Here is a 24,187-nt window from a genome sequence, read left to right on the forward strand (position 1 = left end):
AGGTCTGATTTTTTCCTACTTAATAAGTTATCAGTTATGGTCTATATCCTTTCAAATTAAAATTCTTGGCTTTTTCACTTGCCTCTATACAAGTCTGTACACATTGTGGTTTTTCTTTGAGGGAAAACTTGGGCAGAAGTCTTAAAAAATTCTTCAAAAGGTGGAAGATGGCATTTCGGATTTGAGAAAGGTCCCGGGCAGAATAACAAATATTCTCTTCATCATCATCTTCTTCTATGATTTCATCCATCTGGATTAAGAAAAAATACACAACTGACTGTGTAATAATGCCTAATACTTTGTCCCATGGTATTCAATTTATTCAAATCAAGTCCAGCTAAACTCCAGGTAGCAGATGAATTGCTGACATGTGGCTTTGATCAGGTCTCCATGGTAAAATGGTAAATCACTGAACTAGATGGCCACTACAGTAGTTTCTCACTTCTCTACTTTTTGTCAATAAGAAGTCTTGTGTTTCTTAGAAGTTTTGATGTCAGTATATCCTATTGTCTTATCTTCTCATGTAAGAATTTGAAATCATGCTATTTTATTTTATTCTTATGAACGTAAGTCCTCAGGATACTTTGACCATCCTCTCTAATGACAATAAGATAATGCAGAAAATATACCATTTAGCATGCTGCCAAGCACACTTGGGAACAAGCCTATGGAAAGATGATCAGGAAGGCAGAAAGATGACAAGGCAGAGACATGACTTCAGTTGTATATGAAGCCTAAGAGGCAACTTCAAGTCATATTGGATAGCAGATGATAGTTTAAGACTTTTTGGTTATAATCATGATGAAAATCCTGAGTTTGCATAGATACGTTTTATTATTACACTTACTTCTTACCTCAATATCTTCTTTCCTGAGTGGTTTTCCTCTTTTTCTGTTCCCCCTTGGATTACCATTGGTGCTCTTAGGCTGCTCTTTTTTTCTTTTTCGATTCAAGTTAGATTCCTGAGGCCAGCTCTTCTTTAGTATCTGAATGCACTTGTCAAACATTACTGGGTGGAATACTTGATTGGCTACACTGCCTAGTCATAAAGAATAAAGAATATGCAATTTAGATATTAACTGTCTTGAGATATATCTATATAAAAGATTAGAAAGTTAAAAAGTAAAATACAGGCTTGTCTTGTTATTAACTGTGAATAATAATCATCCTTTGGCAAAAAAGTATAATTTTCAACTTCAGCTTGGGGGTAAGTAATAGTGTTCAATTAAAAACAACAGTATTTCCTCATCTGGCCATGACAGAACAATTGATTTTATACTTGCTCTCATACCATAAACAACTGTAAAACTGGACCAAAATGTCTGAAATAAATAGATCTGTCTTAACAAAGTATTTTAAAAAGCCTTCCAAGGATCAAGTTAATCTACCAAAAGTTGTCTATCAAACATACTTTAATCCAGACACTCAATGACCTAATCTTTGTCTACCATCCAATAAAAAATTATTTACTAAGTATGCTCAAAATGATGAGATGAGAGACTAGTCAAAAGAAACAGTCCAAGAATAACAGGGATAATGGAGCTAGCTGACAACAACCTTAAAGCAGAATATAGCCCAGTGGTATAACAAGCATGTGGTTAATGAGGTCCTGGGTTCAATCCCCAGCACTGCAAAAAGGAAAAATAAAACACAGATTTAAGAATTAAAAGTAGACATTAGAATAAAAAGAGAAAAATGAATCAAATGGAATTTCCTTGATGTGGAAAAGAAACTTTCATTGGATATACTCGATGGGCTTAATAGTCAATTAGACATTACAAAAATAAAGATAGGTCGTGCGGGTGGTGGGGCTGCAGCTGCCTCGTCCACGCAGCCCAGAGGCCTCACTGTAGGAGGCTCCAGCAATGCTGAACTGCGGGGTGTGTTGCCCCTTTTCTCTTGCAGAGCTGCTGCACAGCCATTGATACCTGTATTGGGGAAACAGCATATAAGCAAGCAGCTTACAGTCTCAGTGGCGAAAATTTTTTCATGTCAGAGACTGAGAACTCTTGCAGTCGTTTATGTCATCCCTTCTTCTCCAGACAGAAGATACCAAAAAGGTGTAATCAAAGATCTTGTCACCTCATTGATAAAGCCACTAATAAGCCAAAATGTCTGTCAACGTCAACCGCAGCGTGTCAGACCAGTCCTATCACTACAAGATGCCCCGTCTGATTGCCAAGGTTGAGGGCAAAGGAAATGAAATCAAGACAGGTATAGTCAACATGGTTGACATTGCAAAGGCGCTTAATGAGCCTCCGACATATCCCACCAAATATTTTGGTTGTGAGCTGGGAGCACAGAACCAGTTTGATGTTAAGAATGACTGTTACATTGTCAATGGATCTCATGAGGCAAATAAGCTGCAAGACATGTTGGATGGATTCATTAAAAATTTTTTTTCTCTGTCCTGAGTGTAAGAATCCTGGAACAGAATTGCACGCCAATCCAAAGAAGCAAACGATAGGTAATTCTTGTAAAGCTTGTGGCTACCGAAGCATGCTTGACACACATCATAAACTCTGTACATTCATACCTGAGGGTTGGAGAGATAGCTCAGTTGGTAGAGTGCTTGCCTAGTAAGCACAAGGCCCTGGGTTCAATCCCCAGCACCACACACACACACACACACACAAAACCCCACCTGATTATAGTGACAGTGGTATAGGAAAGAAAGAAAGAAAAAGAAAAGAAAAATAGAAAGGGCAAAGACAAGGAGAATGACTGTATCCAGCAGTGAGACACCACCACCACCACCACAAAATGAAATCAGTCCTCCTCCACATGCTGTGGAAGGAGAGGATGATGATGACTGGGGAGAGGAAGCTCAGAGACACAGAATGGATGTGATCAGTGACCATGCAAGAATCCTAACACTCAGTGATGACTTGGAAAGCAGGTCAATATCCTGTGTGATTTTGTTAAGAAAAAGAAAGAAGAGGTCACCATTGACTCATCGGACAAAGAAATTGTTGCAGAAGCAGAAAGGCTGGATGGACACATAGCTTAGGCTCTTTTAGAATTTGGTTACTGCCTTGCCAAAAATAAGTGTTGCTATGATTCAAACTGGATTTTTTCCCCCAAAAAATGGTTTTATTTAAAAAGAAACAAGGTAAAGGCATATTTCTAAGTCAGAGCCTATATTTTGAGATAAGACATGGGAGGAATATTTTTTACTTCACATTGAATATAGCTGGGCTCCCAAGAAGTTTGGATGATGGCCACTGGGTACAGGTGATCAGAGTCTGACAGCCCATCCAGGGCCTTGGATTTGGACAAACACAAGTGAATTCCTTATGCAGTTAGCTGATGAAAACTCACTTGATTGGGGTTCTGACTTTGAGTGATCTTCAAGGTAAAAATTTTGCATTTATTCCTTTCCATAGAAAGTGCAATACAGGCATTACAAAGTCCATGTGGTTAATTTTGTGTGGAGCACTGGCTCACATCATTCAGCTCTTACTTGTTTGTGACCCATCTCACAAATTCTGAGACTTTAATAAGACATATAAAAAAAGTTTTCCACATTGAAAGCATACAAATAGTTGATGGAAATAAAACCTTGTTAGCTTGACACTTTATGGAAATAAAATCTAACACTCTTAACATGGTGAGAAAAATAGATTTCCATCTGCCTTTTGATAGATTCTAGTGAGTGAGGAAGCAAGAGCTATATGCCTGAAGGGAACTGCTGTGTCACACCAAAGAGAAGGAATGTCTGGAAATTCATGTAACCTAGGTTTCAAGTTCTTTGCTATAAGGCCCATTTGCTGTCACTAACTACATTAAACAGGAGGTGCTGGTGACCCATGTAGAGTGCTTAGCACACCCAGTACCAAACTGATGAAGTGGTGGTTGTACAGCTGTAGTTTTTACTCTAAGGGAAATGGGTCAGGGCTTCTTAACACTAAGGAGAGGGTTAGGGCTTAGATCAGTGCTAAGTCTGGTGCCAAACTTTAGAGGAATTCAAATTCACACGATCTGGATTTAATTCACAGGTTAACCTGATACAGTAATCCACTTTGCTCTATTAAATTGTCTTAAAATTTCCTGTTTCAAACGGCTACATTACTTGATTAAAACAATGTTAAAATTCAAAAACAAACCAAAAATAGATAAATAAGGGGAACCTAAAAATACAGCAGAAATACACAAATTTTTAAAAAAATGAATAAAGACTGAGTGAAATGTGGAATATAATAGTTTACCATGTGAGTCCCAGAAAAAAAGGAAGCCAAGAAAACATTTGAAGATAATGTAACTTAAAAATTTCCTAATTTCTTTAAAACTATAAATACAAAGATCCAAGAAACTCAATGAACTCAATCATGATAAACACAAAGGAAATCATAATGAAGCACAGGTAATCTAATCAAATTGCTGAAAGAGAAAATCTCAGAAGTAATCAATACCCTCCACTCCTCAAAGGACACAAAGCATGCAGAGGAATTATGTTAAGAATCACAGATGCACCAGTCACGTTGGCACATACCTGTAATCTCAGAGACTCAGGAGGCTGAGGCAGGAGGATTTCAAGTTCAAACCAAGCCTCGACAACTCAGCAAGGCCCTAAGCAACTCAGTGAGACCCTGTCGCTAATAAAATATAAAAAACAGCTAGGGATGTGGCTCAGTGGTTAAATAGTAGGTTTAATCCCTGGTATCAAAAAAATATCACAGATGCCTCATCAGAAACAATGTAAACAAGGCAACCATGAAACATCTTTAAAATACCAAATCAAAAGAACCAAAACAAAACAAAACAAAATCCTGTCAACCTAAACCTATATTAGGTTTTGAATAGGTTTTGAATATTTGAAGGCGAAATAGTCATTTTGTACAATCAAAATCCATAAGAGTTGACCACCATCAGACATGAACTATAAGAAATATTAAAAAAAATTAATGAAGCTATAGAAGATGAAAATTTTTAAATATAAACTACTTATTTTCTTGATTTAAAAAATTCTATAAAGAACTGTTAATGAATTATAGGTTTTACAACACATAGCAGTAAAATGTATAACTGTGCAAAGAAAAGAGGAAAATATACTATCTTAACTTTATTGCATTATATGTAAATTGGCAGAATATTATCTGAGGATAGATCCAAATCATGTACTTTAAACACATACATTCAAAGAAGCATAGACAATAAGCCAAAAGAGGAGATTTATATAGGGCACTAAAGAAATAATCATTAAAACAAGCAACAACAACAACAAAAAAAAAACACAGAAAGAGGGACAAATGGAACAAAAACAGATGGGATAAACAAAAAATAAATAGCAAGATGTCAACCATCCAGACTGAAATTACATGAAGCATATCTACAGTTTAGTCTAAACATTTCAATTCAAAGGTAAACAATATCAGGAGAATAAAAAGCATAACTGAATAATAGTGTATAAGAAATCCTTCAAATGTAAAAACATGGATTAAAACTAAAACATGTACAAGGTGCAGCAGCACACCTGTAATCCCATCAATTTGGAAAACTGAGACAGGATGATCACAAGTTCCAGGCCAGTCTGGGCAATTTAGTGAAACCCTGTCTCAAAGTAATTTTTTTTTATTTATAGTTTTTTAATTTGTTCTAATTATTTACACATAACAATGCATTTTGGAACATCATACCTAAATGGGAGTGTAACTTCTCATTCTTCTGGTTGTACCTGATGTAGAATTACATCAGTCATGTACTCATATATGCACATAGGGTAATAATGTCCAATTCATTTAACTATCCTTCCTACCACCACAACCCCTCCCCCACTTCACTCACCTCTGCCGAATCCAAAGTACCTCTATTTTTCCCTACTCCTGCCCCTTATTACGAATTAGCATCCACATATCAGAGAAAACATTCGGCCTTTGGTTCTTTAGGATTGGCTTATCTCACTTAGCATGATATTCTCCAGCTCCATCCATTTACCAGCAAATTCTTAATTTCTTCTTTAAGGCTAATATTCCAGTGTGTGTGTGTGTGTATCACATTTTCTTTATCCATTCATTTGTTGAAGGGCACCTAGGTTGGTTCCATAGTTTAGCTATTGTGAATTGTGCTGGTATATACACTGATGTGACTGCATTACTGTAGTATATGGATTTTGAGTCCTTTGGGTATAAACTGAGGAGTGGGATAACTGGGTGAAGTTTTCTGAGGAATCTCTATACTGCTATCCATAGTGGCTGCACCAATTTGCCACCCTACCAGCAATCTATGTGTGTAACATTTCCCCCACATCCCCGCCAATATTTATTGTTCTTATATTACTGATAATTGCCATTCTGATTGAAGTGAGATGAAATCTCTGTGCAGTTTTGATTTGCATTTCTCTAATTGTTAGAGATGTTGAACATTTTTTCATATATTTGCTGACTGACTGTATTTCTTCTTCTGTGAGGTGTCTCTTCATATCCTTAGCCCATTTATCAGAGTGATTTTTTTTAAGAAGCAGGGATGTAGGTCAGTGCAGAGTGCTTGCCTAGCATGCGTGAAGCCCTAGGTGCACATCATTCAACATTGTACAGGAGATTCTAGCTAGAGTAATAAGGTAAGAAAAATAAAAGCCAAATTGAAAACAAATTAGTAAAACTATGTCTATTCACAGATGACATGGTCTTATATTGAAAAAAATTCTTTTAGGACCAATAAATGAGTTTTAGCAAGGATGAAGGATACAAGATCAATAATACAAAATCATCTCATTGCTACCATTCAACAATCCAAAAATGAAATTAGGAAAACAATATCATTTACAATAGCATTGAAAAGAAAAAATATTTAGAAATAAATATTCAAAAGAAGTATAAGAATTATACAATGAAAACTATCATTTAAACATCAATGAAACAAATTTAAAGACCTAAAATAAATGAAAAGATATCCTGTGTTCACAGATTGGAAGACAGCTTTAAGATGGTAACACTCCCCAAAATGATCTACAGATTCAGTGCAGTCCCTGTCAAAATCCCAGCTGTCATTTTTTGTAGAAATTCACATGTAGAACTTATAAGTCATACAGAAATGTAAGGGACACAGAACAGCCAAGAAACTCTTGAAAAACTGTGAATGAATACTAAGTATCAATAGCATTCCAACCATACAGCAGAGACATTTAAAACAGAAGGTAATTGGCAAGAATACAGCTAAGGCATGAATATCAACCCTAATCATCTGGCAATGAAAGCGGAGTGAAACAAAATTTCTAAAACTACCACTTTTCTGAGACAACCCAGTTACAACTGAAATACTACAATACTTAGTAACTAAATTCTTTAGGAACAACTCATTATGGAAGTGTTAATAACACAAATTGTTGTTCAAGGTTTTAAATATCTTTTTACCTGTTCCAAAGTCATTCTGAAAAAATTCTTAATATAAATTACAAATGCATTTACATATAAAAGCAGCTCAAGTTGACTAATCCTGTGATTTTCTTTTCTGTAAGAACTTTAATGGTTGGGGGTGGAAGGGTATAGCTCAGTGATAAAGTGCTTGCTTAGCATGCATAAGGTAGGACTTGAGTTCAATCTCCAGCACCATAAAGAAAAAAACTGTAGGTTCTTTAGCTCCATTCTCAATGTTCCACTCTCTCTTGCCTTGGATTTGGAAGAGAGAGGAAAATGGACTACTTCACTTCCCACAGGACGAACAGCCTAGGGCTGGGGAGGGTGGGAGTGGAGCTTCTGAAGTAGAGAAGCATTCCCCCTCCAGCTTGATACTTCTCAGATTATCTGTATTAGGTTATAGATAGAGCATCATTTCAGAAAACAAACATGTCTAATGTAAAAAGGGAAAGACATCTTTCAAACATCTATAACATACCACAATCTTGCTTTCCATTAATCCTTGGAACAACTCTAGAAGATTGGTAACTACTGCCTCATTTTATAAGTAAGAAAAAGTGTAAGAATTGAAAACAAAATAGAAAGAAAAAAAATGACCAAAGATTTGTCCTACCCATATCGAGCACAGTCATCCTTTGGTATCTGCAGGTAAATTGGTTCCCGGACCCCCATTGGAATCCAAAGCCCAAGAACGTTCAAGTTTTTTTAATATGAAACAGCACATTTGCATGTAACCTACATACATACTCTAGCACACTTTAAATCATCTCTACACACAATACCAAATATAATGCAAATGATATGTAGTTGTTATACTGTACCATTTAGAAAGTATAAGAAAAAAGTCTGCACATGTTCAATAGATACAACCATCACAGGCTCATTACACAGTATACGTCAGCAACAGTGTATCATTTTTCTTTTTAAGTATTTCCCGCCCGATACTTTGTTGAATCCACAGATGATGATGAACCCACACAGAAAATAGAAGGTGTACATACCTGGTACTTCTAATAGCAAAAAATAAAGCCCTGCAGCATGAAGGCCATATTCTCGATATTGTACATTGACATTTTTCGAATGAACTATTTGAACAAAGTGATAGAATAATGCCACCAGTGTACTATGGGAAATATTGTTCTCGATGAAGAATGTCCAAATGCTCTGAAGGCAAAAGGAAAATCACAAAAGCCAGCAATTAGAAAAAGAAAAAAGTCTCTTACTTGATTTTTATAAGCACTAAGTGACTTACAAGAAAAGTAATACTGAACAGGGATGAAGCTCAGTTGCAGAATGCATGGAAAGCACTGGGTGCTCACAAAGCCCTGAGTTTGACTCTAATACCCAACCCCCTCAAAAAAAGGAGTAATGGACCAGTCTGATTTTTAATGACAAGTGTTTGCCATCTTCAAAGAGACTAAAATAAAAGATCAAAATTAAAAATTTATCATTCATCCTACTGAAATGCAATACCCTTAGGTCTATTCCAAAATTTCCCTCCCCACTCCCATTGTTCTACCCTGATTCCAATTATCTGCATTGTTTTTAGAATCTGCATATAAGTGAGAGCACATGTTATTTTTCCTTCTGTAACTGATATGTTACATTTAGTGAATAAATAAGTCTAGAGGTCTAATGTGCAATGTAAGGACCACAGGTAAAAATATTCTGTTGCATACTGAAAATCTGCTAAGAAAGTCAACTTCGGGTGCCCTTACCACAGAAGGGTAATTATAGAAGGTGATGGATATGTAATTATTTCACTATGTATATGTATAACAAAACATGTTATAAACTCAAACACAAAAATAATTTATAAAAATCTAAAAACAATAAATTAAAAAAAAACTATAATTCAAATCAGATGTGGCTGCACATGTCTGCAGTCCAAGGTAAAGGCTAAGGCAAGAGGATCCCGCAAGTTCAAGACCTGCCTGGGCAATATGGTGAGACCGTCTCTAAAAAAAGCTATTAAAAAATGCAAATATATAAATATAAGAGAAACACATTCTTGGTTAAGTTTGAAACATACATATGTCTTAAATTATTATGGCATGAAACAACATCAAAACTTTTAGAACACTCAGAAAAGTTACCCTTCCATTTACGTTAAATGTACCCAAATCCATTTATCACTACTTGCTGAGAAAGTCAGAACAATTTATTTAAATTTAAATGTTCTACAGACTGTGGGCAATAGGAGCAGGAAAAGAAACACTGGAAAATTTCCTAATAAGATTTCAAAAGTAATCTAAGTGAGAAAGGAAATAAACCCTAGAACAGAAACCATAATTTTGTTAATTTTAATCTTGCCCCATGCTCTTTCCTATTATATACATGAAGAAGAAATGGGTCATTTTATAAACTAACCAGAAGGAACTAAATATCGTAGCTTTAAAAACAAGTCTCTTTTAAAAAATGAGTATCATATTTCTTACTTCCTTGAAAAGACAGGGTATCTGGTAGGTAAGGCTGCAGTTAAGTCACACTGAGAAGCATGTGGCACTTTAGAGGCCATTACAAATCTTTCCACTCTTCTTTCTTCCACTATGAAACTTTTGCAGTAAATTATCTCCTCCTACCTTTATAGTAGTCACAGTGTTGTTCCTAATGCTCAGTGCATTTCCACCCCACTTGCCTGGACCTTATAATCATCAGGGATCTAGCTATTGAGTCACTCCATCAGTATTCGATCTGGTTGCTGTCCAGTCCTGGCCCCAGTGACCTGTAGTCCCTACACTTCTGACTGCTTCTCCTGCGGCCCCTTTCAACTACTCTCCATTCCTGTCCTGTCCTCGTGTCTTCTAACTTGATCTCATGTATGGCTGTGCTTCCACACATACCTTGATCTGGAAGACTGCTCTTTCTCCTGGTCTTCTCTGACCCACATTTCTGGCAGTTAGAGCTCTCAAAGATCTCCAAATAGAATCTCACATTCAAAAGTCTAGAATGGAACTCAACGTTTCCACCTGACCTCAGTGCCTCCCTTGTTTCTCACCAGGATTAACAATACCATTGTCCTTTAGTTTTAATATCCTGGGGATCTTTAACTTCAATTTTTCTTTCCCTGTCAATTTAGCATTTTGCACCATGACTTAGATATCTGAAAAAGGATTCCTAGTTCACAAAGTTCTATTAATTTCATCTAAATTAAATTCCCTAGTTTTCCTTTCTATTTCAACAACCAAAATTCCAGAACACACTATTAACACTCATAACACCTGCACTACCATAAGAGTCTCTCAAGGGATCTCCTTGTATACTTTTTTTCACTTTAGTTTGTCTATGGTTAAGAACATTTGTCCCAAAAGTGATATGTTCATGTTACTTAGTCTACTGCTCAGTCTCTTCTATATGGGGCTGATTATGAGTGAATATATGTATAATGCTTAGAATGGAAGCTTATATACAATATATACCCTATCAAAAGTTTTCTAAACTCCAAAGTTAAACCTCACTTAAAAGTTACCCATGATTAAATGGAACTGTTAAAACACCTCTGGGAGTAGTATAGGACCGTCTACATTTGTTCAGTGATGTGGAGTAGGTGGGGGAAGCAATTGCAAAAGGTAATATGTTAGTGTGTTCCTACTGGACATTTTCAGACATCAGTTTTATGTATGTTGTGTGTACTTTGTTTTGCTGTGTATATAATGTATATAATGGACAAATGAGTCCCAGTTTTGCCACATCTCATCTATAGATATTAAAGAGTTTGCTAGTGTATAACCAATTAGTAAACTTGATACATTCTGTATATTGTGTGTTGAAATTCATAGGAAACCTTGTCCTCTGTAAATGACTTCTGCATACACATTTGTTCAATGATCTTTAAGCATCATATATGCCTGTACTTGGCCACTGAACTGAAAGTAGAAGGAAGGAAGCGAGAAGGAAAAGGTTCAAAGACGAAAGTCATGTTAGAAGACACTCCAATTATACCCGTTGCTGTGTGTGCAAGTTTATTTAACAGTGCTGTGTGCACAGTGGACAGGTTCTTATGTGGAACATCTAGTCCTTCTACACATTTATAAGTACTTTATATAATTAAAAGTTGAAGTAGAATAAGATCTTTTGTAAACTGCTTTTAAAAACTGATGGGAAATACGTGTTTGGAATTGTTAAACCACCTCTGAATGGAATACTGCCTGAACTTGTTCACTGAGTTGAGGGAGGTGGGAGGGAAGAAGTTGCAAGAGGTGTTTTGAATGTGCTAGAAAATTTCAACTTACACATTGTCCTATAACACGCATTTCATTTAACTTTGCTGTACTGTATATACTGGACAAAGGAGTCCTAATTTTATGATATCTGGTCTATAGATAGTAAAGAGGTTGCCAATATATGACAAAAGTAATTAATAAATGAAAATATGTTGCACACTTTGTGCTAAAATTCATAGAAAGGCAGTCTTCTGAAAAGGACTTTGGAAATGAAATTGTAACATTTGAGTTACTCATGTGCCTATATCACACGTGACATAGGAGAAGGAAGTGAAAAAAATGAAGGATTTTAAGCCAGAATGATACTAGTTAGAAGATACTTTCAGAGATAACCACTATTGCATGTGTTAGTTTTCAACACTAGTATAGACATAGTGAACAAACTTAAGACCTTATTTGAAACATCTAGTGTTTTTAGATGTTTAGAAGTACACAAGTATGTTAAAAGTAGTAGTAAATAAAACATTTTGTAGATAAAAAAAAAGTCACCCATGATCTATTTATTCTCTGTAATTTCCAGTTTTGTATTCCACCATACATTTTAAAAATGATGTATGCCATTCATACCACACTCTCACAATCTCTCAATATTCCCTGCATATTCCCACTGTGTGGTTCCTTCACCTTTAGTTCACATTCTACTCAACTGTGAAGACTCACCTCTGGCTGACTGTTTTCTAGATCATTTCAATCCTACCATGGTCCCTTTTCCATGGCCCTTTTGGATGATATCTGCATCTCTTTTGGAGCACTGTTTACAATATGATTCACAAAATACTTCCAGGTCCCCTAGTACAATGGTGGCATTGTACTTCTCCCCTCTCTACAGCTACATGTGGTCATTAGCTTCACTGTAACCAGTGCTCAAGTGTTTCTGGGAAGACTACTGACTACGGGAGAGGCTCTATACCCTTAATCTTAACTTAATGAAGCACTTAGCATTATGCTAAGGAATGCCTAATTAGATGATTTAATTTTAATTATCAGCACATACTAATAGTAAAAACAATGGGTTTCATTGTGACATTTTACTGATAGACACTGGAGATTGAACCCCAGACCTCATACACGCTAGGATTTTCCTCTCCCCTGAGCTACATAACCAGCCCTTTCTATTTTAAATTTGAGATAGAGTCTTGCTAAGTTGTCTAGACTAGCTTTAGATTTGCAATATGCCTGCCTCAGCCTCCCAAGTAACTGGGATTACAGGCATGCAACACTGTGCTCAGCTCTCATTATGACACTTTCATAATGCACATAATGTGCTTGGATCCTAAACACCTTCCTTGTTTACCCTCTCTGTTTTTGCCCTTTCTCTCCCTGGGGATAATTTAATTTTTGAATAATTGTGTAAAATCTGCAACCAAGACATTTTTTGTTAACTTAAATGTTTCAATGATGTTAATATCTATGTGTTTTTTATTATACTTCCAAGCCCTTTGTTTTTTTTTTTTTTTTTTAAAGAAGTTAATGATCTAAGTATTAATATGCACACTAGGCAGGACTCAATATTTAAAGGAAATCTTTGGAAATCTGTAGTTTATCTAATCATTTCTTAGCTTAATATTTTTTTAAAGTTAGGGCATGCCTGCATTATTATTTGTATTTTCTTTGGCTTTTTTTATTTTTTTTTTTCAATATTTGGTTTGTCGGGTGGTTTTCTTCCTTGGTTTTGCCTTTATATTTTTCCTTAATTTGTTGTGGTAAAATGTGGTCATGTTTCAAAAAAAAAAAGATGGATTAGTACATTGAAACTTTTGAAGGAAAGTTATTAAGATATTACAATGAATGAACCACATTCTTTGTGATTCTTATTGTATCCTTTATGAACTGTGAATGAATAAATAAAACTAAATTTAAAATTACAATGTCTCCTACTTTTAACAACTAAAGATGGCTAACTTAATTTTTTAAAATATTTTTTTATTTTTTACCTCTGAAGAGTCATGTTCTTCAGTAGCAAAGGGGAAAAGACTTTCATAGAGTTTTGTGAAGGCATTCAATCCAGTCTCTATAATCTCTGCTTCTATGCTGGAATCCAATGGTTCAGTCTCTGTGAAATCCAGTTCCCACACGGTGTCCACCCATTCTAGGGAAAAATGCAATGAAAATAACAAGGGCTTTAAAACAAGTAAAATATGTACTCCACATAAATACAAGAAGACAAAAGTCACAATTTATATTTAACTACAGCAATACAGGTATAGCTTCATTAAAAGAAAGCAGTAAAGGTCATGAAAAAAATTAAACTATAACAGTAATTAGGTTAATCATATGAAATATCAAAACAGAAAACACTTTAGATGTTAAAAAGCTTTGGGGAATGACATGTGAACACACTTAATGATCAGGTTTCCCTATAAGTTCTCTTCCCCCAAAAAGGAGATCAATCAATGATGGCCCCAGATGCTTCTTTGAGAAAACCTAATAACCAAGTTAATAAGCCCAAATAAAGTGATATTTGTTTAGAAAAATAGTTGTGTTTTCAAAAGTGACCCAGGACAATGTAGGGGGTGGACAGGAACAGTTAGCATCAGATACTCCAGAAATTTCTCTGGTTGACAATGAAGACTTGGGCCCAGAGAGCAGAATCCGGAATGGAACTGGTAAGGAGGACAATCAGCCGTGCTGGGCTTTCATGAAAGGGAAGTGTGGACTGACTGGTGCTATTAGGTGGCTCGAGGAATCCCAGTTTCCTTCTTCTGACGTTTGATGTCTGCACGTGAGACATCTAGTTGAGGCTTAAGAACACGAAGTTCAAGAAATAAAGTCGGGCTGAAGAAAGAAATCTGGGATTTAAAGCTAAGGAAAGAGATGAGAACGGTATGTCCAGGAGTTGCAGAATAAAATCGGGGAGGCCGTAAAATTAGATGCAGACTTAATGGAAGAAATCAACCAATTCTAATCTGATTGATTAACTGTACCGAGCCCCCAAGGTAAATCCGGCTGGTCACGGTCCTGGCGGCGCCCAATCCCGGAGCTCCCAGACTAGGCCGGGAGTCCAGGGCCCCCGCCCCACCCCATCTGCACCGGGACCCCGCTGAGGTACCGTTAAGGGAGCCCCGCACCCCAGCATTGCCCCCGGGAACTCGCTGTTGCGTCTGCTTACCGAGGCTGAGGTCCAGCGGGCACCAGGGTTGCAGGCCGCTCCCGAGGCCGCGCAGCGCCACCATGATCACTGAGGCACCGGCTCGCCGCCGGCGTAACCAACTTTCAAAGCTCGCTCCCGCGCGCGCTCCGAGACGTTCCTGCGGACCAATCAGCAAGTACGGAATTCCCAGCCGAACGTTCGTCAGGCGGGGTCGCTTTCGCTCTCTCAACCAATCAACTGGGCAGTCCGCCGCATGCGCAGAGAATGGGGTGGGGCGAAGACAGGAGGCTTAAACTGGGTCCTGCGGGCTGATGGTGTCTTGTGTTCCCGTTACAGCACGAGTAGGAACTAAATCGAAGCTGATAACTTCATTCCTGTCTCATGTTCATAGTGGGAGGAAATCTAAGGAGAATTCGAGACTGTAATAAGTTCCCGTAATAAGTGTCACCTTTGCTCCCCGTCAAGCGACATTTCGCGTGCGTGTCCGGTCAGACGGCACTGGAACGCTGTGTATATCTGAATGTCATGGTAGCCCAGTGTTTGTCGAGTTAAGACGAGAAGGGAAAAAACAACCAAAAGCGTCCCGAGAACACATGCACTGTTGGATTTCACGGAATGTCTGGGCCCGAGTTCTGCTGGAAAGAGTCCAGGGCTGCCATGTCAACTAAGGGAGAGACGGACCGCGCTCCTTGCACTGCACATGCGCAGATGAGCAGACCTCCCGGCGGTTTGGGGGCTGGCGAGAGAATAAGGTGTGCGCATGCGCATAGCATCTCCTTCCCATCCGGGCTGAAGCTCGCTTCCCCCACCCCCGCCCCGATCCGCCAAAGCACCTCGGTGCGTTACACCGCCCGAGGCTGGGCAGCTTTCTGTGTTGCTCTGCACTGGACCCCACCCGGTGGGCGGTGGAACACGCACACACGGCTCTGCACGGCTGCCCTCCTCTGCATTGCACCGCCGACCCTTGCCTGCTAGCTGCAGTCAGCGGTTCGGGCTTGCTTGGGACTAACGAGGGGCAGTGCATTGCTCTTCCGTGCATTGCTGCTCCCGACGCTGCAGCACGCACCCGCCAGCCTCCCCCTGCCTTCCACCTCCCCAGTGGAACACGCAGTCGGTGGTCGCCCACCGCCCAGCGCAGCGGCGGAGCCAGGCTGCGGTGCCAGCCGCCGAGCGCGCTGCCGCAGCTGGCCCTCTGGCCTTCCGTCCCTTAGGGCAACCCGCGCCCGAGAGGAAGGGAGCGGTCCTTACCCAGATCTGTCCTGTCTGGCGGTGAGATGAGCTTCTTCGGCTTTGGGCAGAGCGTAGAGGTTGAAATCCTGCTGAACGATGCGGAGAGTAGGAAGCGAGCCGAGCACAAGACGGAGGACGGGAAGAAAGAGAAATATTTCCTCTTCTACGACGGGGAGACGGTCTCCGGGAAGGTGAGCCTTGCGCTCAAGAACCCCAACAAGCGACTGGAGCACCAGGGCATCAAGATCGAGTTTATTGGGCAGATCGGTGAGTGATCCTCCCTCTGTCGGAGCGGTTCGGACTGGGCCAGAGGTCCAGACGGGGGATTGGCGGAGACCAGAATGTTTCAGGGCCCAGCTCCAGTAAGGCCTGTCACAGTCACTTGTCATCTGCAGTCCGAGGCCTGGGGTTCAGCCACAAGTCCCTCCCGTGTGTGACTCCCCCTGCGTTACTGTCTTCCCTGCCAAAAGTGACAGAGCAATGCCAGGGAGATGGGGACAGCCAAGGGCGGGAGAGAGCGTCCTGCTGTGTGGTCGGATGGGTCCCTGGCCCTAGGGATCCCCATTGTCTTTTTCTCATGCTCCCAGCTTCTACTTCTTCCCCCCAGAATTTCAGAATGAGGTGCTGTGGGCATAACCTGCAGGTGGGTGTGTTAGGGAGAGACCAGTTTTTCAATACTGGCTTTCGTATCGCCTGGACATCTACACCTGTCAGACACGAAGTTAAGCTGCGCCCCCACTCGTCCCCTTTTTCTCTTTAGATATGGTGTGGGAGAGAGGGCTCATCAGTTCTGTCTTGTCACCTCAGTTCTACACAATCTTTTCTTTTTCATGTGTCTGTTTTAAAAAAGAAGACCTGTAATCTTCTACCTCAACCCAACTGTCTACTATAGGCTGTATTTCTCATACTTCTAGTAGAATGTTGTTCTTCAGTCTAATTTTCTCCTGAAAGCCAAAGAAATGATGTTTCAGAAGCTGCAATTAAATGATCAAAATTTATTTATCAATGCTCTATAACAATTTTTGCCATGATTATTAATCATTAGAACTAGACAGTAAAAGGTAGTAACAAGAAAAGATTTTGAGAGATGCCCATCAAGACTGGGTTCTCTCTAATTCTAAGATTATTTAGAGGCTTGTGTGAGATTAAAATGCTCAGGCACTTCTAAAATAAATGCTTTTTGTAAAGAAATTAGAAATAGGTTCACAGTACATACCCTGTGGGCTGTAAACACCTGTGGCAGAGAATCCATGCCCTGTACCCCACAATGCTCATATTACCCTGTCTTTAGAGACTTCCTTGGGAAAGCTTATTAAATTCTCATATCCCCAGAGCTCAGCAAAGCATTTGTTTCCTCCCTTTTATATAACTAGGAAACACTGAGACACAGGTAGGAGGAAAAAGGAGTCCTGGCAGCGTGGCCCTGCAGTCCAACCCCAAGCATTTTGCCTCTGGTACTTAAGAAAATAAATTAGCTTGAGGACTGGCTGATCCTATAGGAACATTTTTACTCTTATTTTAAAGGCAGAATATGAGAGGTTTGTTACTGTACCAGAAACGTGACTGAGGAGTAGGTTTCATGCCTTCTGCTTTTCTACTCCTGATTAAATGGCAGTTTTTTAACAACAGTACTGTTGACATTTGGGGCCTGATAACATTTTGTTGTAGCAGAATGTTTAACAGCATCCCGAGTCTCTACCAGCCACATTCCAGTAGCATTCAACTCCACTTATGACCATAAAAATGTCTTGAGACATTACCATATGCTCACTGGAAAGTAAAATCACCCCTAATAAAGAACCCAATATAGATGGGGTAAATACAAAGCATTTTATTCAAACATATGGAATAGCCAAGAAAGTCTTTCTATTGATAATAGGTATTTTAAAATAGGAGGTTTAAAGTTATCACATCATTTCTTTGGCTATGTAATACCAGTGTAGACTGACCTGTTTAATCTGTGTCTATATTATCGCTCCAAGGTGGTATGACTTTCCTAATATGTGGAAGATAACCCAGAATGTCCCTTGCCCCAGATAATATGAAATGTACCATTTTAAAAGAAACAGTATCAAAGTCTCCCTCTGGTCTAAATGAAAAAGTGGTAGAGGAACCTGTTTGGTATACCTGGCTTCTTGTCCAACTGATTAATCCCACAACATCATCCTTACCAAATTTTCTCAAAACCTTTTATTACTCCCACTGTTAACTCTTCCTGGGCTCCTGGGCACTCTGGGATAAGTTAGCTATGAGATTCTGGGGAGTGCAAACCTCTCCCTGACCTTCAACTTTCTTAGCTATAAGGCAAGGATTAAAAAAAAAAAAAAACAAAAAACACCCCATGATTCCCATCTTAAGGAATCATGCCTCACACCTCTTATAGAGGGTCTCTTTATAAATATGATAGTAGCTGAGGTAGCAATGTTTCCATTTCACAAATTCAATTATAATCACTGACATACTGCTTTCCCCCTACACCTCCGATATCTTTCCCCAATAAGCTTACCAGCTGTGCTTAAAGGGAGTGCATATTTTAGCCCTTTTCCTTAAAGTTCTTGCTTCTGCCACGTGCGTAAGTAATGCCTGGTGTAGCATACAGAACCAATCCCAGCTGGGTGCTTAAAGAATGTAGTTCACTCTAAGGTATCCATGGTTACATGAAAAAATAGTGGTAGAATAATATGGGTGATGGTTGATTTTCTTATTGTTTGGTTTTGAGATATATTTCTTGATCAAGAACAAAGCATTAGAAAAAAACCTTCTAGTTATATTTGGTGTAAATGGGAGTTTGTGTTCCTAAAATTAGTAGTAAAGAGGTACCAGACAGTTTGAGACACAAAGTGACTTTTCTTAAACTGTTTTGTTTCTATTTTATCCTCCTGGCTCCCCTGAAGAAGCAGGCTATGAAGTATTGTGCCATCCATCTAAGACAATCATTATGAACTGACCTCAAGGCACTAGAGCGAAGCTAGTGGGTAACTTTGCTGAAGTTGTGGTCCTGTGGTTTTCTCCTTCATTGCCTCTTTGTGTATCAAGTGGGTGTATCTTCTGTCAGGTTTGTAGGAGTGGCTATATGGTAGATGCAGAGGTATAATAATTCTGAACCCCTTCATGACTGATTTTAGACAGGGTTTTAGAGGAAGTGGAACTTTTGTCCTTTATTGCTTCTTACTCTCTGGTAATCTCCTCTGCACCCATGACTTAAGTGTCACCTTATATTCTGATGACTTCCAAACAGTTTCTTTGTCCTGACTGGAACTCTCTTTTCAGTTTTAATTGTCTTTCTAGCTGACTACAGGACATGTCTGATACCCTCAGGTGCCTCACAGATACATTCAAACAGAAATACCTCTGCTGCCCATTCCTTCCCCAGGCTGATGCTTCTCCTGTTTTATCCATCTATTCCTCTGTCACCTGGGTCCATTCAACCCCAGAAATGTAGGAGTCATTTTAGGATCTTTATGCATCTAAATCTTTTTCCTCTTCAACAGCTCTGTAATATATCTTAAATCTGAGCCTTCTCTCCATTCTTCATGCTACTCCCTTTATTAAGCAGCCTCCTTCCTACCTGATATCTCTGCCTGTGTTTTCCTCTCCTTGAGGTTATATTCAGTAAGGATGAACTGTACAAGGTAATTCTGACATTATCAGTCCCCTCATATTGATTCCCTCTTGGTTCAAGAGCAAAACTATGAGCTGGCACCTGCATCTGTCCAAATTCATCTCTCCCTGACCCTCACCACTTGTATCTTCCTCAACATATCCTATTCCTTCTATAATCTTGTGATATTCCCTTTGTATATTAACATCTTTCTGCAAAGTATGACTTTTCACCCACATACCTTCTCTTTCTTTCAAGTTCAGCAAACATCACATCCATCAGGAAAGCCTTTCTTGAGTTCCCCAGGCTAACTTCATTAACTGATACCTCTTTTCAAGCAGGATATGCCTTTTTTTAAAAATTATCTGTCTTCCTCTCCCAAGAGCCAGGGACTTCTTCAGTCATCATTATTATTCATTAGTCATCATTATTCTAGTGGTTAAAGTTTAGACTCAGTGGCTACCTCATAGAAGATGCTCAGTAAATATTTGTTATCTGGATACATTGGTCAGATCTAAGAATTTACAGAAATTGTGCCCTGGATTTTTTTTTCTTATCTTCTCCAAGAGAAACCAGAGTTAATTTATGAAAGAAAGGGACTGAGCAGGTTTGCTTTGCCGGTTACCATTAAGTGACTGGACGTCTCATGTATGCTTGTGGAAGAGGCATTAAGGAACTAGGTGCAGCTCTTAATCAAGGCCACTGAGAACTCATGACTGATGTGCACCCACCAGAGCAGCATCCTTACTTAGAGAATTGTGATAAAAAATCATAACAAATACCAATTTATCTGCTTTTCATCTTTCTTCCATGACACTCCTATGCAAAGTCGACACTGAGCTCTTCCTGTATATGAGAAAACAGGAGTTGTCAGAACGATGGTCCATTTGGTTCCGCACTGACTACTCAGATGCAATAGCTTAATATTGCCCTTATTTTGAGTATAGGATCTTATTTATTCACTTATGTTGTGTATGTTTTTGTTCTCTTCAGGAAGTTTTTGAACCACATTGGTACCCTCCCTGTACCTAAATTACTTTTTTCCAATGGCCTTGTCTGTGTTCTAACAATACCAATAAATGTGTGGTAAAGCAACCTTCCAGATCTAACTCGTAGATCTAAGATCTAGTCATTTCACCCAGCTAATGATTGACATTTTTAGAAAGATGGGGTAAGGAGCTCTGAAGGAGGAACTGAATTGTTGGAAGCAGACAAAACCATTTCTCAGCTTGAATGCTTTGGTAAAGGATATAAGGCAGACCTGAGCCACCTTGGAGACTAATGGGGTTAAATAAACCAAACATAATTAGAAGGTCAAACTTACAAAGGAGGGCAGATATGAACATTCCTGTATTCCAAAACCAAATAGACATTTTTTTTAATTTTTAAAAAAGTTTTTAATGAACTTAGTAGTACCAATCAAACCTATACTTTTAAAATCTCCAGAGATGTCCTATTTTAATTCATTAACCCTCAAAATACTTAGTGAAAGGCAGGTTGAGATTAAATGGATTGATGATGGCTTACTTAGTAAATTACCAGCTGGGCTTGGAGTAGAACAGTGCTGAGCTAACTGGGTATAGGAAGAAAGCCCAGAGGCATGATTGCTCCTGCAGGTCTATCAGGGCCAGGAGATGTGAGCAGACTGTGGCAAGCACAAATCTTGACCAGGTTGCCAACCTGCAGTCAGCCTGTTAAAATCAGATGTAAAGGAGGCTCTTGCTGATTTATATTTCTTCCAAGATCAACATGAAGCCTGAACTTTCTGTGGTCCTAGCCCAGTAGCAAGTCCCAGGGTATCTGTCAACAAATCAGCCTGTGATGCAAATCTGACTCAATTTCCTTCCAAAGTGGCAACTTCATTTCTTGTTATTGGTGGCAAATTTTACCATGAAAATATCCTGAGTGTGAAAGTTATCTTCTCCTGTTGAACTGAGAAGAAAACTAAAGGCAGAGAAATTACCTAAAAAAAAAAAAAAAAAAAAAAAAAAAAAAAAAAAAAAAAAAAGCCAGTTCCTACTTCTAACCTGAAATCTATGTCTCTGAGGACTTGGTGGTTGAGAAGAATTAGGGATGGCTTGTGGTTGCTTCTTTGGGACAGAATAAAGATAGTTCACTGTCTTTTTAGGGCCCAAACCTCTTGTTAGAACAGCTTTGGACTTGCTGTCTTAATTTATGCAAGACAAAACCAATCTTTCTGGTAAATAGTAAAGTAGGGCTATTATTTCTGCCCCTTTGGCCCACAATGTTTGCAAAAACATTACAAATGGCTTATAACTGATGATTTAAAAGGCCAGTTCAGCACTGCTAAGTCCACATACTGGCCACTCTTCCATGGCATTTGATGTAGAAGCTGATGTTAATGTGTGACAGGAAGAAAAGCACTAAGGAGAAAGTGATGTTATGCAGGAAAGGACTTCTTTTGCCCAAGTCCCCTGCTGGGGAGGCAGAGAGTTTCTGCACTGTTGCTAAGATCCTCAAATGCTGGCAGCCTGAATGTTCTCTGAACTTTTTCTAATTTAGTTTTCATATTGCCTTTGGGCTATATGATTGCATTTGTGTATTTTTCCATTCTTCTAGTCCCATCTTCCTTTTGACTCTATTATTTACCACTTAACGTTTATGGACATCGGGGTCTTGCTCTACCTGCTTCTGTCCCCTGGACATAGAGCTGGAATCTAGCACATGGGAACTGAGGTACCATGTTCCCAAATTAAGAATTCCATTCTCACATAGAAGGCAGTACCATCAACCAGGGCTTAGGTAGCAGTAGTGAGTAGAGGAGTCCTTATCACTATTGCTGGCTGAGAGTCTGTTTCTACCCTTTCCCTGCACTTTCAAACATTTATAAATGGGGCACAGTTACTGGATTACTCACTTTTTCTGCACATAGTTTGGAACTGTCATCTCCCTCTAGCAAATTTGTGGATTATCACTCATTACCCAGAATATCCACTGCTGAAACCATTTTGTGTTTTAAAGAGGATTATTTGTAATAAAAGATTGATCAAAGTGCACCTACCTAGGAAAATCAGCCATAAACTATAATCACATAATATATTGTAATTCATATGGAAGTTGCATCACTAATGTGGGATTATCCATACTGCTGCTGCCATCAGAAGTAGGTTCAGGAGTTTTTTGTTTTGTTTTGTGTGTGTGCTTGTGTAGTGCCGGAAAGCCTTGTGCATGCCAGGCAAGTGTTCTTCCATCAAGCTATACCTTTCCCAAGTTGAATAAGTCTTATGATAGCCCACTCTGCTTCAGAAAGCCTCCTGTCTTGGAGGAAAGGCTCCATTTGGAATGATCATGAGTACTGGGGAAGCTCCTGTATCAGCAACAGGGAAGATTCGGCACTCAGGCTGAAAAGTACCAACTAAAACAATTTTTCTCTTTCTGGGAATGGTTCTTTCCCTGGTGAGGCAAGAGATCTGATTTTTCTGGGTCCAAAAAGACTTTATTCTAATTAAGGTCCAGCTCTTGTGCTATCTGGGCAGGACCCAAAGCAAATACAACTCTCCCCTGTTACCCCTAATGCCCAGGTCACTCCTGAGAGAAATGACCTTCTGTGCCCCAGAGATGCCAAGGACAGGACTAGTGAGTGGTTGTTCCCGAGTTGGCTGACTGTGGATCCTGTCTCTTTCTCCCCAAGCAATAAACTGCAGAAGCAGCTAGTATATTCTGCCTGCTCCATTTTCGTAGTTCATCTGTCCTACCGGGGGTGGTGGCCTAGCACAGAGCTTGAACTGAGGAATACCTGAGGGGTGTTACAGTCAGAGTTAAGTGTTCACCACTGCAGGGCCATCTGGAGATAAGGGACTCATCTTTAAAAAGCTTTCAGTCCAAAATGGAAAAGAAAGACCATCTACAGCAAAACTTACTACTTAAGTAGCAGAACACAAACAGACATAAAATAATGTTGGACAAATGGTGGCATAAGCTTATCATGAAAATATATCAGAAAAGTTTTCGAAGGAGGGATGAATTTAGAGCAGCGCTTCTCAAACTTTGGTACCAGCACCCTTTGGGAGCTTGTTAGAAAGTCACATCCTCAGGCCCTACCCCAGGTGCCTGAATCGAAAACATTAGTCCTGGGACCCAGCAGTCTGAGTTTTCATCAGCCTTCTAGGGGATTCTGAAGCACACTGAAGTCGGAGCACCACTGATTTAGTTTGATGGAGAAACATTAAAACTTCCATGTTAGATGGACCACATGCTTGCCTTTCTGAGTAAGAGCAGTAGCTAATGGATCTATTTATTATTTGTGATTAACTAGATACTGTTCTAAGATCCTTTATCTACATTACCCCCTCTCCTTCTCACAAACCTTATGATGTAGTTGTGTTATTAGCCCCATTATAGCCAATCATAAATATAGATGTAGTTCAGGAGGAGGCCTGCTCTAATCTCAGTCCTGAGGCCAACTCCCTGGCTCTAATCCGGACATATTGGCATGCTGTGTCTCAGTTTTCTTCGATGTCAAATGGGTGATAAGGCCTGACCTCTCCATCTTGCAAGATTATTATCAGAATAATACAATTATATAACCGTGAGTATACTTTCAAAAATTAAGAGTGTAACAGGATAACTTACAGTGGGATGGGATGGGGTCAAGGAAAAAGAGAGAACCTAAAAAAAAGGAGAGAAGGGGTCTATTTGGGGGCAAGACCTTTCAGAAGAGTGGCACCTC

The 24,187-nt window shown here is 39.2% G+C and overlaps 2 protein-coding genes across 3 annotated transcripts in view; one reads left to right on the forward strand and one right to left on the reverse strand.

The window, feature by feature from the left end:
* Positions 1-16,042, reverse strand: LOC306638784 (condensin-2 complex subunit D3-like). Its single transcript, XM_079102118.1, has 6 exons — positions 15,915-16,042; positions 14,685-14,903; positions 13,510-13,664; positions 8,354-8,516; positions 855-1,039; positions 1-250 (listed from the first exon to the last, which is right to left on the reverse strand). The coding sequence occupies exons 2-6, from the start codon at positions 14,746-14,748 to the stop codon at positions 35-37; spliced, it is 783 nt and encodes a 260-aa protein (XP_078958244.1). The 5' UTR covers positions 14,749-14,903; positions 15,915-16,042; the 3' UTR covers positions 1-34.
* VPS26B (VPS26 retromer complex component B) overlaps positions 15,941-24,187 on the forward strand; it is a gene marked incomplete at its 5' end in the record, with an annotated part of 20,770 nt that continues 12,523 nt past the window's right edge. For both annotated transcript variants that reach the window (XM_079102116.1, XM_079102115.1), the window contains one exon: positions 15,941-16,163. In XM_079102116.1, coding sequence (XP_078958242.1) covers positions 15,941-16,163 — 223 coding nt within the window. The remainder of the gene's footprint in view (positions 16,164-24,187) is intronic.

Source organism: Sciurus vulgaris, assembly GCF_902686455.1.
Source record: "Sciurus vulgaris genome assembly, chromosome: 11".
In the NCBI taxonomy this organism is placed as follows: domain Eukaryota; kingdom Metazoa; phylum Chordata; class Mammalia; order Rodentia; family Sciuridae; genus Sciurus; species Sciurus vulgaris.

Bases quoted from the DNA above. Each gene is read 5' to 3' on its own strand.
- LOC306638784 (XM_079102118.1), bottom strand. From the start codon at position 14,748: ATGGTGGCGCTGCGCGGCCTCGGGAGCGGCCTGCAACCCTGGTGCCCG. The intron at 8,517-13,509 runs GTAAAAAATAAA...TTTTGCCTTCAG, and splicing joins AAGAACATGACTCTTCAGAG to AGCATTTGGACATTCTTCAT. The intron at 1,040-8,353 runs GTATGTACACCT...CTTTATGACTAG, and splicing joins TTTGCTATTAGAAGTACCAG to GCAGTGTAGCCAATCAAGTA.